The sequence below is a fragment of the Schistocerca nitens genome, chromosome 4 (genome assembly GCF_023898315.1).
Source record: "Schistocerca nitens isolate TAMUIC-IGC-003100 chromosome 4, iqSchNite1.1, whole genome shotgun sequence".
Lineage (NCBI taxonomy): Eukaryota > Metazoa > Arthropoda > Insecta > Orthoptera > Acrididae > Schistocerca > Schistocerca nitens.
The window spans coordinates 906,314,050-906,330,935 of NC_064617.1; the positions used below are offsets into that span (position 1 = coordinate 906,314,050).

The 16,886-nt window shown below is 40.3% G+C and overlaps 1 protein-coding gene across 3 annotated transcripts in view; it reads right to left on the reverse strand.

Annotated features, from left to right (window-relative positions):
- Window positions 1-16,886, reverse strand: part of LOC126253477 (WD repeat-containing protein 19) — a 328,532-nt gene that overhangs the window by 64,864 nt on the left and 246,782 nt on the right. For all 3 annotated transcript variants that reach the window (XM_049954835.1, XM_049954834.1, XM_049954836.1), the window contains 2 exons: window positions 14,369-14,535; window positions 10,623-10,869 (listed from right to left, as the gene is read on the reverse strand). In XM_049954835.1, the coding sequence (XP_049810792.1) occupies window positions 10,623-10,869; window positions 14,369-14,535 (414 nt within the window). The remainder of the gene's footprint in view (window positions 1-10,622; window positions 10,870-14,368; window positions 14,536-16,886) is intronic.

A 16,886-nucleotide genomic window follows, 5' to 3' on the forward strand; every position in this document is an offset into this window, starting at 1 on the left:
GTTTGTCTACGAGAGCAGAGATTCTCTCAGAGAGGGCACAGTAACTGGTCACAATGGGGCATCCTGGGTGGTTGGGTTTATGGACTTCAGGAAGCATGGAGAATGTGGGAGTACGAGGAGTGGTAGGGGTAAGTAGAGAGATGGAATCTGGGGAGAGGTTCTGGGATGGGCCTAAGGATTTGAGTAGTGACTGGAGATCCTGCTGGATTGCTGGAATGGGATCACTGTGGCATGGTTTGTAGGTGGAAGTATCTGACAGCTAAACTATGGTTCAAAACTACGGTGGTAGGATTATGCGATCGGGATCGGTTTTTAGATGGTGAACTGCAGTTCTTTCTGCAAATGTAAGGTTAGTATGCATGTTGAGGGATTTGGGGAATGATGGTGAGGCAAGGTTCTAGGATAAAAAATTCGGGAAAGTTAACAGGGGTAGGTTTGGAGGCAGTGGGGGTGGATCACGGTTGGGTGGAGGAGTGAACTGAGTTAGGCAAGGTTCAATGTTGGTCTTTGGTTGAGTCTGATTGGTCGGGTTGGTAGCAAAAAAGTGTTTCCACTATAGGGATCGGGAGAAGGAGAGAAGGTCTTTACCTAGTCCTGCATGGATGAATTTGGGAGTGGGGGAAAAGGTGACACCTTTGGAAAGGACTGATATTTCTGTGGGACTAAGGCTTCTGGAGGAAAAGTTCATGACTGTGTTGCAAGTCTGTTTAGGATTTGAGTTCTGTGTGGTGGTTGGAGGGAGTTTTGGAGGGTGGGGTAAGTGAAGTAGGTCTGTGAAACAAGGTTTGTCAGTTTTGAGGATGCGTGGAGGAGATTTGAAGGTTGTTGTAGAAGCGGTGGACAGTGGTACTCCGAGGCGGGAGTAGGAAGTGAGCAGGATGGAGAGCTTTTTGAGGTGGCGTTGTGCATGTTGCTCAAGTTCCTGCAGGGCAAGTGTTTCATTGTGTGTTATGGGTTCCAGGAATCTGGGATTACATAGCAGGAGAATTTTGCGGATGGAGAGAAGGTACTTCAAGGAGGATTGGGCTTGTTTGATACCGTTTTGCAGGACTATTTTGGTGAGGGCTAAGGATTTTCAGAATCTGATCAGGTGGAGTTCATTGTGGAAGGAGGTGTGGGAACCAGAGATGGGTAATTTGATGGTAAGGCCATTATGGGGGATTTCATGAGCCAAGAAACAATGCAGGAACAGTATGTGGGAAACGGATCTGGCTAGGGATAAGGAAACTTTTCTGTATTGACGCAGATGGAAGGAGCAAGGATCCATGGTGGTGCAAAAATGCGAATAAATACGTAATAGAGTAGAATTACATCTGAAAAATTATGCAAAAATACACCCAAATACGTGCGAAAAGTACAAAATGGATGGCCGAAAGCTATGATTGTGTGAATCTTTTTTTTGTGCCTATCGCGGCTCAGTATCTCCACTATATGGTGAGTAGCAACTTTTCTTCTCTCGTATTGTTACATTGCATCCTGGAATTTCCATTGTTTGATTTTTGCCCGACGCCTTTTCTTTGAACCTAACCCTGTGCTGTTTTCCTTTGTAACTACTTTCTTTTGCATCGCTATACTCAATGTCCATCCTTCTTTTTCTGTGTTTCTCTTGTTGCCTTCGAACCGCACTGCACGCACTACTTATGGGCGACATTGTATCAACGGACCCGGCCGCGCGCAACAGACGGCGTCAAGAGAACACGCTGATTGTTGGTGCAGCATCTTATGTCCCACATTACTCCCGCCGATATAATTAAGCCTATACCTTCAAACTGATCATGCTCCCTGTGTCAGTTCCCATACTTTTGCGTATTATCTCCCATACTTTTCCGCTGCCACATGATCTTACTTCTCTAACTACAAACCACTCCCTACCCGCCACACTTTCTCCGTTCTATCCCAGTTCACACCCACTAATCCCACCTCATCCAGTCACATCTGCCATCCCCCTTCTCTACGCTTATCTGCCCCCAAACCTGCTACCCACAGTAATATATTTATTAATGATTAGTTATTCTCTACTTTGACATTTGTGACTTCTCGTCAATTTTAGTGTGTTTTCGCCTTCCACTAATGTCGTCTTCCTCAGATTTCATCTCTTTTTTTTCCCCCTGTGCATCCATTTCGTACTTTTCACACATATTTGGGAGTATTTTTGCATAATTTGTAGGACGCAATTCTACTTTCGTACGTATTTTTTCGCATTTTTGCACCACCATGGATCCTTGCTCCTTCCATCTGCATCAATACAGAAAAGTTTCCTTATCCCTAGCCAGATCCCTTTCCCACATACTGTTCCTGCATTGTTGCTTGGCTCATGAAATCCTCCCTAATGGCCTTACCATCAAATTACCCATCTCTGATTGCCACCCCTCCTTCCACAATGACCTCCACCTGTTCAGATTCCGCCAATCCTTAGCCCTCACCAAAATAATCCTGCAAAACGATATCAACCAAGCCCAATCCTCCTTGCAGTACCATCTCTCCATCTGCAAAATTCTCCTGCTATGTAATCCCAGATTCCTGGAACCCATAACACACAATGAAACACTTGCCCTGCAGGAACTTGATCAACATGCACAACGCCACCTCAGAAAGCTCTCCATCCTGCTCACTTCCTACTCCCGCCTCGGAGTACCACTGTCCACCACTTCTACAACAACTTCCAAACCTCCCCCACGGCCCCTCATAGCTGACAAACCTTGTCTCGCAGACCTATTACACTTACCCCACCCTACAAAACTCCCTCCCACCGCCACATAGAACTCAAATCCTAAACAGACCAGCAACATAGTCACGAACATTTCCTCCAGACGCCTTAGTCCCACAGAAATATCAATCCTTTCCAAAGGCATCACCTTTTCCCCCACTACCAAATTCATCCATGGAGGACTAGTTAAAGACCTTCTCTCCTTCTCCTGGTCCCTACAGTGGAAACAATTTTTTGCTACCAACCCGACCAATCAGACTCAACCAAAGACCAACATTGAACCTTGCCTAACTCAGTTCACTCCTCCATCCAACTGTGATCCAACCCCACTGCCTCCAAGCCAACGCCTGCTAACTTTCCCAAATTTTTTATCCTAGAACCTTGCCTCACCATCATTCCCCAAATCTCTCAACATGCATACTAACCTTACATCCACAGAAAGGACCGCAGTCCACCATCTAAAAACCAACCCCGATCTTATAATCCTACCTGCAGACAAAGGCTCCACCACCGTAGATTTGAACCGCAAGGATTACATGGCAGAAGGACTCTGTTAGCTGTCAGATACTTCCACCTACAAACCATGCCACAGTGATCCCATTTCAGCAATCCAGCAGGATCTCCAGTCACTACTCAAATCCTTAGGCTCATCCCAGAACCTCTCCCCAGATTCCATCTCTCTACTTACCCCTACCGCTCCCCACACTCCCATGTTCTACATGCTTCCTGAAGTCCATAAACCCAACCACCCAGGATGCCCCATTGTGGCCTGTTACTGTGCCCCCTCTGAGAGAATCTCTGCTCTCGTAGACCAACACCTTCAACCTATTACCCGGAACCTATCCTCCTACATAAAAGATACCAACCGTTTCCTCGACCGACTATCCACAGTTCCTCTCCCTTTAACATACGGTACCCTGCTCGTCACTATTGATGCTACCTCCCTGTACACTAACATTCCTAATGCCCATGGCCTTACTGCTATCGAACACTACCTTTCCAGATGCCCTATGAATTCCAGACCAACAACCTCCTTCCTAGTCTCCATGACCAACTATATCCTCACCCACAATTACTTCTCCTTTGAAGGCATTACCTACAAACAAATCCATGATACGGCTATGGGTACCTGCATGGCACCATCCCATGCTAACCTATTCATGGGCCACCTAGAGGAATCCTTCCTAAAAACCCAGAATCCTAAACCCCTCAACTAGTTCAGATTCATTGATGACATCTTTGCTATCTGGATTGAAGGTGAGGACACCTTATTCACATTCCTCCAGATCCTCGACAACTTCTCCCCCATTTGCTTCACCTGGTCCTACTCAACCCAACAAGCCACCTTCCTAGATGTTGACCTCTGCCTCAGAGTTGGCTACATCAGTACCTCCGTCCACATCAAACCTACTAACCACCAGCAATACCTCCACTTCGACAGCTGCCACCCATTTCATACCAAGAAGTTGCTTCCGTACAGCCTAGCCACCCATGATTGTCGCATCTGCAGTGGTGAGCAGTTCCTCTCTAAATCTCTAAATATACCAAGGGTCTCACTGAAGCCTTCACTGACTGTAACTATCCTCCCATTCTTGTACAAAACAAATCTCCCATGCCTTATCTGTCCAGTCTCCCACCACCTCCCAAAGTCCCACAGTCCGGCCACATAGGAGCATTCCCCTCGTAACTCAGTACCATCCGGGACTGGAGCAACTGAATTATATTCTCCGCAAGGATTTCGATTACCTCTCGTCGTGCCCTGAAATGAGAAATGTCCTCCCCAATATCCTTCCCACCCCTCCTACTGTGGTATTCCGCCATCCACCAAACCTACACAATATACTTGTCCATCCTTACACAACCCCTGCTCCCAATCCCTTACCTCACGGCTCATACCCCCATAACAGACCTAGATGCAAGACCTGTCCCATGCATCCTCCTACCGCCACCTACTCCAGTCCGGTCACTAACATTACCTATCACATCAAAGGCAGGGCTACCTGTGAAACCAGTCATATGATCTACAAGCTAAGCTGCAACCACTGTGCTGCATTCTATGTAGGCATTACAACCAACAAGCTGTCTGTCTGCATGAACGGCCACTGACAAACTGTGGCCAAAAAACAAGTGGGCCAACCTGTAGCTGAACATGCTGCCAAAAATGATACCCCTAATCTCAATGACTGCTTCACAGCCTGTGCCATATGGATCCTTCCCACCAACACCAGTTTTTCAGAATTGTGCAGGTGGGAACTTTCCCTGCAATACATCCTACGTTTCCGTAACCCTCGTGGCCTCAACCTTCGTTAGTCACTGTCCTCGCCCTCCAGCCCCCTCCCTGTTCCCATTCCAGCACTACACAGCTGTCATTTCACCGCCACATCCAGTCTTTTAATTTCTTTTATTTCTCTCCTTTCCGCTACTTACCCCCTCCCCCCTCCACACCTCCTCTCCTGCCCTCCGTCTAAACTGCAACACATGACTGTCCGCCAGTCCCACCGTACTACTGCTCCCCCTCCCCGCCCCATCCTCCTCCTTACCCCCACCCAGTCGCCACTTCCATCATGCACTGGTGCTGCTGCTCGCAGTGTAGTTTCAGCTCTCTGAGACTGCAGATGTTTGTGCAAGTTGTGCTTGCGTGAGTGTGTGTGAGCGTGTGTGTATGTGTGTCTACTGCTGACAAAGGCCTTAATGGCCGAAAGCTATGATTGTGTGAATCTTTTTATTGTGCCTATCGCGGCTCAGCATCTCCACAACTCGGAATGAAAATTGCAGGTGTACATTTGATATCTTTCGCAAAGAGTCTCGTACTGATGGCATTGTGGATTTCACTTCAAACCATCCAATTCAACATAAAAAGGCGTTATTCAATCTTGCTATCAAATGACTGTTCAAAATTCCTTTGTCGAAAGACGAACACAATGATGAAATGCCAACAATAAGGCACATGGCATAAATGTATAACTATCCACATGACGTTGTAGGTACTATATTTAAGCACATAGCTAATAAATATAAAAATTAGATGACGCTTTACAATAACATGCCTCCTAAAGAAAATCCTAAGTTTGTTAGTTCACATTAATATGGAAAAATGAGTACAAGGATTGCAAGTATCTTTGGAAAGTACAATGTGATAGTGTCCTTTGGAACAGAAAATAACTTAGGATGTATTCTGCAACACTCTGTAGATGCAAGGAACATATTTCATGCTTCTGGAGTTTATAAAATTGATTGCCTAGACTGTAGGGCCTGTTATGTTGGCCGAACAGAAAGGAGGCTGGAAGTTAGGTTTGGGGCACACGTCACATTGGGAAGGAAAGACACCATGGAGAAATTGAGTATGGCTGCCCATTTACTTACAACAAAACATAACGTACTGACTTTGACAGCTAATGTGAGGTTGCTGCATAAATTTGAGAAGGGCAGGTTCCTCAACCTCCTAGAAGAGCTGGAGATCTTCTGCCATCACAAGAATGCCGACAGCAACCTGATTAATGATCAGGTCGTTATGAAAAATGCACCGTTCTGGGAATTGTTTGAAAACTTGTTGCTAGGAAACAGTGTAAGGTTTGACCCAGGGGGAACGAAGTAGCTCCTGTCGTCTTGCCAATATGCAGGAGCCATTAGCATAATACTGTACAAGTATGATGACTATAACATTGACCCCAAGAACTTTCTCCATGGTACATTAGCTCAGATGCATGTACATTGTTAATAACAGCAATTCAGTGTATTTGTTTTATTGTATTTATAAGTAAAATCAGTTTAAAGTGACAAAGAGACTAGTACCCTCAACATCTGTAACAGAATGCCAAGTTACACCAACCATCCATCTGGCTGACATTTGGTGCCATCTATTAACTATTTAGTAAATAAGAGGAACATCATACCTGTCATGATGTTCATACAAAGAGAAAAAATAATACAAAGATAAAAACATTCAAATCAGATCAACTCTAATAGTTGCATATAGCATGTGCCTTCTGGTGTCTTATAAATAAATAAATAAAAAAATTAAAAAAAAAATGTTCTACCCATCTGACATTACTTAGGTGTTTAAAGAATAAAAGAACTGACTCACAAGGAGTGATTGTGACCATAGACGTAAATTAAAGGAAACTTATAAGTAAAATTCTTTACATTGCTGTCCGACTTATGGACACAAAATCTTTTGTTAACAGATTACCGGTTTCGGTCTTTAATGACCATCATCAGATCTGCAGCAAACTGTATACAGTTTAAGAACAATACATAGACCCTAATGAAAAGTGGTACTGACAAAATCTACATTTGTGCACTTTAAATATGAAGAGGCATACCTGTTTCATGTACTGCAGCCATAGTGGCATCGTCAAATGTTAAATGCGGAATCAGCATCAGCATCGTCAAATACATATAAATAACATCACATGCATGAGTCATGTTGTCAGTGGTACTACTGTTTAAAACAAGCTGCCGTACAGTAGCCACAAGATGTTTGTGTTGTAAGTTCACCAGATGTCACTAATGTCGGCATACACTAGTTTTCAATAATTAATTGAAACAGTGAAAATAAAGGGGGATACAATAGTTGAAGTCTGTAATAAGCTTATAACATATAAAAGGCATTACAGTAATAAAAAGCAATAAAAAGAAGAACACAACAAAAGTAATATTGTTACAAAGAGGAAGAGTTAAGAAACAGTGGTTGACATGTGCTCAAGTGCCACTATTCTAGATAATGACGTAAATATTGAACACCGTTGATAGTGCACCGGGTAATATGAAACAAACATAAAACAAATCGCTAAAGGAGCCACAAATGAGAGAAAACATAGTGCTGCACATAATCAGTGCCCTTTGTTAGTGGTAACACCAGAATTCCGCACAGGCGAGAAGCAGTTGGAGGAACGTGACCCGCAGAGGGGCCCTCGTACCCTGCGGCACTCCTTTGCAAGAAAAGAATGATAAAATTCCGTAACAGTGGATGATCCACATTATCTGATTAATGCAGTCTATGAAATGAATAGAGAGGGAACAAGAACATACTAGAGTCATGTGTAAAACATATGAAAATAAAGTAAATATATGATGCACTCAATAATAGGTGAACTTATCAACACACTATATATAACAGAGGCGTGCAGTGCTTCGAGTAAAACGTTGTCAAATAAAGCAAAGTAGGCCTTGAGCACAAAGTCATTTTGCCAGTTAAGCAGTTTAGTTGGTTCTCTATTTTTTGCTTTATAAATTTCAAGCTCCTCTAACAAGTTAAGAACACGGCCTTTTTCCACTTTGTGAAGAATATGCATACAATTCTCAATGCTCCCTATGGAATGACCAGTATCAGATAAATGCTGTCCCAAAGCCATTTTGTTTTATGGCTGCGAGTGTTCTTTAAACCTTAATTTAAAAGAGTGGCCTGTTTGACCGATATAATATTTGTCACAGTTACTGCAGTCAATCCTGTATACTCCAGAGCCATCAAATTTATCATAGTTCCCTTTCAGTTTATGTTTTATTCGTAGTTTTAAGGTGTTATTAACCTGAAAGCCACATCTGACATCAGACTTTTTAAAACATTTTTCTATTTGCAGGGACATTTTGCCATTAAATTGCATAGGAATGGTTTTCATTATATCTTTGCCTGTTCTATTTGTGTGTGGGTGTGTGTATGTTCCTGCTGTTTGTTAAACGTGTCTTTAGCCTACTGTAGGAGTGTGTGATGTCATTTACAGAAAAGCCATTAGCTACTGCGATCTGCTTTAAAATGCTAAGTTCTTTACGTATTTCATTTTTGTCCAAAGGTAGACGATGGAGCCGGTGAACAATGGAAGTGAAGAAAGCTTTTTTGTGTCGGAGAAGATGGCATGAACTGGCATTGATGATACTGTCTGTGCAAGTTGGTTCCCTAAAAATCGAAAACTTAGGTTTGTTATTAACTTTCTTAATAGTGAGATCAAGGTTGTTAATGGAGCCATCTTCTTCTATTTCAGTGGTAAAAGTTATTTTGGGGTGCATGCTACCTGTTGCTTGGTCGAATGTGTTGACCTCACTGATGTAACCTTCTATCAGTAATAAAATGTCGACATACCGCTTGTAATAAATCGTTTTATCATTTAGTTGTGGATACTTGGCAAAAAATTTACATTCTAAATCATTGATAAAAATGTCTGCTTAAGTGACAGCTAGGCTATTACCCATACCAAGCCCGTCCTTTTGATAATAAATTTTTCCAACCATGTTGCAGCTTGTGAATTTTACTTATGTTTTATTTTATGTAAGTCCCATTCAAATTTAAAGTTTTTTTACTTCTCTTAAATATTATACACATAGTTCATATAGAGGGTACCATACAACCATCAATGTGTTATCCACACAGCCTACCTTCTTTATACAGTAGTACTCAAAGAAATGTGACTGACGCCCGAACAACAGGGACATGCATCGACAATAGAAAATAGTGGTATGTAATATACAAGCCATATAAGTTATGCTATCATTTGTAACTTTTTATTATACCACCTGAATATGTACTTCTTGTATTTTTAACATTGAGAAAGGATAGCCACTAGACAAAATCTGGATCTGCCTAATAAAATCTAAAGAAGGATGATTGATTGCTGCACTCTATAATTTATAATAAATACAAATTCTATTTATCAAGACATACATACAAGGACTATCCCGAAAATAACCTTTGTTAGGCTATACATTAAATAGTGCAAATTTATTAGAAAAACAGTAAAATAACACCTTCTACTTCTCCACATAACCACTATTCAAATTTAAGTATTTTTAATATCTCTTACAAAGTTAACAAACACCCTCTGCAGAAAATTCTGTCACCTGTGACTGTGCCTCAAATATTCTTGTCCTGCATTGTAGCAAAAAAAGTAAAGAGGAGAAGTCATCTGTTGAACATTATGGTTATAAGAAAGGTATTCTGGAACCCAATGAGCACAGAACTTGTGGTAACCTAATTGTTCATCCCTGATCTCTTGCTAAACACTCTCTAAGTAATCTCTTTGTTTTGCTACCAATGCATCACGAGATTCCAGTTTTATGATTCTTCTTCTTCATCTTCTTCTTCTCTTTTTTGTTAATTGCCTGTACCAGTCTGCTGCTAAATACACTGACTTCTGTAATCACCATAAACACTTGCCCTTCCACTCTTAGACAAACGGCACCATTGATGGACACCACCTTCACCACCACATTCAATCTACGTACCGTACAAATCTCATCGTAAATGTGAATAAGAATTTTATTACAGAACAGATTTTGCACTTGGTGCTGTTTCGATTGCTATGTTCATTCTACTGTGTAAGTCACTGTAGTGACTGTTCCATCATCCCCACAACTTTCTACATTATGTGGAAACAGATATTAATTTCTGAATCTCTCACAGAGAAACACAAGCTAATAATTCTGTAGGGTATTTTGTTCTGTTGTTGCAATTAAAAAAATGTGCACCAGACATGTTTTGGTTTATTGGAGTAAAGCATCATCAGTGGTCTGTAATTAAATTATTTACATTTAGATTTGCTTTACTTCAATAAAGTGAAACACATCTGGTGAATAAAGAAAGGAAAAAAAATCACGCATATTTGTAGTTGCAACAACAGAACAAAACACGCTTAAGAATTATAAAGCAACTACGTACACTATGGCCACACAAATGAAGAATAGAATCAAAGAAGATCATATCCAAATAACCACATCCCGAAATTAAGCAAAAGCAAAAACAATTGTATTAGATAGTCGCATTCTTCATTACACAAGTGTTAGCAACACATTTTAATGCAGCTGAACTGTGAAGTGAAGCTAATTATTTTCTATTTTGTGGTGAACAGAACACTTCAAAATTTTAATTTCATGTACAAAATTTTGCTTTCCTGTGTCAGTGAATTTGAAGTTGAAAGTAACTGACCTTATTATAATCCCCAGCATGAAAATAATATTTTCCAGCCAAAAGGCTATTTTTTTCTGTTTCAAAATGGAGAGCAAGGCTTCTAAAATCATCTGGTCTTGGATCAATTTCTACTGAGCTTGACAATATTTCCCCATACAATTCCATCTGCCCATGCTGCCTTGCAAGCTGAAAGGCTTCATCGTAGCACTGTGACATTACCAGGAAGCGAATTGCAGACTGATAGTCATTAAGTCTTTGAAAAAACCTGAAACAAATTAAACATGTTCATTAAAACTAATTTTATTACTGATACGAATGCTACCTCTCCATCTAAAGAATGCAATGTGGAAAAGATAATGTTGCTGTATCTACTGGAATTTAAAAAAAGGTAACCACTAATTCTGTTCAACATTTTTAATTATTGTTTACAATATAAGAGAACTGGAGAGTTGCACTTTAACTTCTCTTAAATTCCATGTGCCCCACATTTCCTCTCCTGCCCCAGTAGGTTTTTACTTACATTTATTTGTAATATGATGTAATGTTTTCTGTATTTCCTGAAATACTTCCTTACTAAATGTTTTATTAATTTATATGGTGTATAATTTTTTTCTGTATTTCATAAAAGATTTCTTTACTAAATCCTTTATTCTTTTGCAACTGAAAAGTGCTGATGAAAAATAGGGTAAAGAACTTTAATACTATTCTTTGTAGATGTTGTAGATATAGTAATGTCACAATTTTTCACATCTAAAAGCCCTCACAGCTTCACTATTTTAATGCATTCTTAGGACATTCTTAAGTCATCCTCATGCATAAATATTGTGATATCATACGTGGAATTACACATTGCAGACTATGTCCAAATGCCAATAAGAGACCTGTATACAACAGATGTTCAGTGCAATGTGAACGTATCACAATGCAAGATTGATTCTAAATTACAAATACGACCAAGCAGATTCTAAATTACTAATACGACCAAGCAGGTGCCACATTGGATTACATAATTATTGAGGCAAAGTGTCTAAGAGGTGGCTTTGTACTGGAACTTGCTGGTGCAAGGTGTTGTAAAAGTGATCCACGGATGAATATAACAACAACAACTGCTACTACTGCCACTGCCACCACCACCAGCACCACCACCAATTAAATAATATTATCATACGCCACCAATTCTAGATTTGTCAAAAAAAGGGAGTTTTGTCTCAGTTTGCTATAATAAAATGTTAATAAATGGCACACTGGTGGTTAAGCACAAAGTAATGGCTGGAAACATAAACTTCTCCAGATGTGTTTTACTCAACAGTGGCTGTGCCCATTTTCACTGATTTTATACAAGTGAAAACTTTATCTGAAGTAAACTAGGAATGCGTGGAATGAAACAAGTTTTTAAGCTGACCAATCCATGAAGTGTACACAGACTCTGCAATGGAAGATCACTGCCTACAAAGGACAAACAATTGTTATGTAGTCTGTTGTAAATGCCAGTTCTCCAGACTTTCTCAATAGCGTTTTTGCAAAAAGGACATCTTCCTCCAGGGATTCTCATTTGAGTACATAGTATATTTCTGTAACACTCATGTGCTGACTGTATCGCCTAGCAACAAATGTAGCACCTTGCCTCTGAATTGCTTTGATGGTTTCTTTTACTCTAACCTGGGAGGGAGTCCAAATATTCATGCTCTACTGAAGAATGTGGCCTACTTTACGGGTGAGCTGCACTTCCCTACAATTTTCTCAATGAACTGAAGTTGACCATTTGCCTTCCCTACAGCTGACATTCTATCTTGTGTTGCTTTGCAATGTTACGCTAGATATTTAATCAATGTAACTGTGTCGAGCAACACAGTACTAACAATGTATTCCAATATTACAGGATTTTTTCCCCTGTTCACTTTCATTCACTTACATTTTCCCACATTTCAAGCAAGCAGCTAATGACCCTACTGACTCCTTTCCTGTAGCTCCTGTCTCTCAAGCTCTGTCATTTCCAAATTTTTCTCTCCTTCAGCAACTACCTACCTTTCGCTTAGTTTTTATTTTATCCTGTCTCAATAGGATTCTCTCTCTCTCTCTCTCTCTCTATCTCTTTTTGTAAAATAACTGCTTAAAAGATGTAAAAGGTGTCTGGTTCAGGGGTTCTCATTGCAGCAAATGTACATGCACCTCTTCAGTCTGACAGGGATTAAAAAGTCAAATGGAAAACATCGTACTCTTTCCATCCTACAGTACAATTTCTGAGGTGTAATGCACATCTGTGCTGATGTAATCACATACTGATTTTCACACTAGGATTTACCAACTAAAAATGTCAAATGTCCATGCCTAATCAGATTTTCTATTAAATATTTTATAAACTACCCATAACATATTATTATTATTATTATTATTATCATCTTCAAGTTTATATATGGGCTGCCATTACATGTTGATCTCTTCCACACCGCTTTTTGGCTCATAGCTGGCGGACTAACATAAGCATATATTTTTGTATGATGTTGCTTGCAAATGCCCAATGGATGAATATTGGCTAATCCCCAATGGCTGTTACTGATAGGATAAAACAGTTTAGCCTAGGTCAAATCGGTTTATCCTAGTTCGAATTTACATGCTTTACGATAAACTGGTATGTCCTAGTCCAAACTAATTTCACCTAAATTGTATCTTCTATAAGCTTTTCAAAGTAAACTGAATAAGGAAATAGAAATAAAATAGTCAATATGATTCATTATAGTTATTTATTAACTAATCATTCTTTTTTGTAATGATGTTCTTTTCTCCAACTTTTCTGTGTCTTCTACTTGTTTAACTAAATCCACATATTCGTCTACTGATAATACATTATAATGTAGTTTTCACTCTGCAAAATTTCCTCCAGAAACTTTTCTCTCCACAGCTTTTGATTGGCTTGTCTACTACACGAAGGCTCATCCTTGATGAAATGCCTCACAATAATTATACTAGGATTATAATAAAATATTTTAAACGCAACCAGCAACTTAACACGCACACTTGTAGATGCAAAATACTGTTCAAAACAAATAACAGTGTGAGTGAAGAGCAGTTGAGAGGCGCGAGGGGCGAGCCAGAGATGATTCAGGCATTCCCCGTTCGTATAGACGGCGAAATGCGTTCTGACTAGGCAAAATTAGTTCAGACTAGGACGTACCAGTTTATCCTAAGGCATGTAAATTCTAATTAGGATAAACCAATTTGACCTAGGCTAAACTGTTTTATCCTATCAGTAACAGGATGAATGAGTTTGACCAAGGCGAAACTAGTTCATCCTAAAATCAGGTTTGGCCAGTAACATATATCAACATTATAATACCTGGTTACTGTGTGTGTGATTAAATTATGTTCATGTGCTTTCTTTCAGTTTCAGATGCAATTCCTACTTACTGTTACTGTCATATGAATATACTCATTTCAGGCAGATATTAGATATTGGTCACCTAACTCTCTGATTCATGAAAACACAAATCTCCAAATTAATTACTGAGTAAATCAATATCAGTTCTTGATTTAGAAGAGCGCAACATGACCATGAATACATCAACAATATATTAAGACTCAGCTATAAAAAATTATAGCTCTATGTATAATAATACTTATCCACTCACTATAAAGAAAACTGAGTGCACTGGACTATGGACCCCAGCCACGATAACTGCTCTACTTTTCATACTGTTGTTATTCCTTCCTGGATTTGGACTAAAATATTAATTGTTTATGAGTGCAATTTTAAGTTTCTGACTCACTTGGCCACCATCTTTGCGCCCTCTAAGCTCTTTGTTTTTCTTACAATGTCAACTGCATCCTCAGGATTATTCAGATAATCGAGGTTAACACGGATGACATTGTCAAAGTCTCGTGCTGCCTCATATGCAGCTACAGCCTCACGGTAGCTGCCGTCTGCTTCCTTCGCCTGAAGCAGGAGAGAAAGGGTTATATGAAATGCTATAAATATTTCTCATAAAATGTGCAGTTGAACAAAACTGCTGTCACAAAAAGAATATGCTAATATTGTGCTTCTTGATCACTAATGACATTATGGAATGCATACTCTGGGGCATAATCAAGCTGAAAGTACAGCTAAAGCATATCTATAAAACAAAATGAAGATTACAAACAGCATTTAAAAATAAACAGGCATCCCAACAAGTGCTAAGACTGTGGAAGGTGGCAGCAGGTTGACAACTATGGTAACTTTCAAAAGTACTGACAAGTTCTTTACAAGCTGAAGAAAAGACAGGAGAAAGACAGAGCTGCAGACAAGTAGTTTACTCTCTCTCTCTCTCTCTCTCTCTCTCTCTCTCTAGCTCACATTTAAATCATTTATCCTCCTCCATGCTGCCTTCACCTCAATTCTTTCACATTAGAGACGTGAAACTACACGTAACCAACCATTTTCCAAAGAGAAATCAGTATGAAAATAAACATATGATTGAGAAGGTAGAGCATTGTCTCCATTCTCAATGTTGAGGAGCAGGGAGAGGCTTGTGAGATTAAAGTACACAACAGCACAGTTGTTAGCAGTCTTGCAACAATATTTTGAGGTGGAAGTGAATATCAAATCTAAAATGAAGGCTCTCAAAGATAAAATCGATAGTTGAAATCCATTCCACTCGCTCTCAATCTTGTGAACATTCAATTAACCACAAACGAGGGTATTATGCTTCAAACTAGTATTAAAGTCATGATGAAAATAATCTGCTGTTAATATACAAGTAAAATAATAATATTAACACACCATGGAAATTTGTTAAGCAAGGAAGGAAGGAAGGAAGGATTAGGATTCACATTACTGCCAAAACCAAATTCTATATATACAGCTACATATATACTTCGAAATCCACCATATGGTGCATGGTGGAGGATACCCTGCACCACTACTAGACATCCACTTTCCTGTTCCACTCAAATAGAGCGAGGGAAGAATGACTGTCTGTATGACCCCTATGAGCCCTAATCTTTCTAATCTTATCTCCAGAATCTTCATGCAAAATGTATGTTGGTGGCAGTAGAATAGCTCTGCAGTCAGCCTCAAATACCAGTTCTCTAAATTTGCTCTCATAAAACATTTAACTCTCTCCACATAACTATTTAGGTAGGAGCACAAAGTCCAAAAACAACGTAGAGGTGAGCATGGAGGAAAAGACAATGTGCCCAGCACGAGTGACTGAACAAACTAAGCACATGGTAAACAGAATATGGCAAAAAACAAAGGATATGTCTGAGGCAGTTGGTGTCAGTTTAAGAATTGATGGTCCAGCATATTGCCACCAATACATACAGGGCGGAGAAAAATTGTATCACGAAATTTTAACCCTGGATAGCTAATGCCAGTAGGAACCAAAATTACTAATGCTGTGTAGGTCGACAATGCACCATTTTTAAACTATAGAAACTTGGTGCCACATGCTCTGATTGGCTGTGGGATTGCCCTGTTGCCGTTCATCAGTTGACAGGCAGCGCTATGGTTGTCTGCTCACACATACAAACGTTCCTCGCCCCATCACCGCCCCAATGTGATACGCACATGCGCCGAATAGGTCTTGCTGTTTGTCTCCACCTAACGTCAGAGGCATTCACACATAAGCTTTGCTTCAGAACAAACCCATGTAACCTGCGACTTAGTCATACAGTAGGCATGGCGGCACAGTATTCATTTGAAGAATGATGAGATATGGTTTTTGTTTATGGACTAGCTGACGGTACTGTGCATGAAGCTCAACGGTTGTATGAGGACCGGTACTCAGCAAGATGCCATCCACACCCGCAAGCGTTTATAGCAATTGACCAGCAACTTGGCGAAACAAGCTCATTAGTGGGATAGCATGGTGATGCTCGAATACCTCAAAAATGAAGGGATGTTGCATTTGAAGAGACTGTTCTTGAGCGCTTCGAGGAAGCACCTACGACAAGTACGCGAGCAGTTGGACATGACATGAGGGTCACTTATCAGTTAGTCTGGGAGGTTTTGAGGGATGACAGCCACCATCCATTTAATTTCCACCCTGTCCAAGACGTAAATCCTGTGGCGGACTATGAACATAGGTTAGGATTTTGCCGGTGGTTTCTGTGACATGTTGCACGAGACCCTGACTTCCCTACCGCTGTATTGTTAACCGATAAGTGCACATTCCAGTGGGATGGCCAGGACATACGGCTACACATGTGGTTACAACATAATGGGGCACCCGCACATAACAGTCGTGCTGTGCGTGGATATTTAAATGAACCCTTTAATAGCTGGGTGATTGGCAGAGGTGCTCG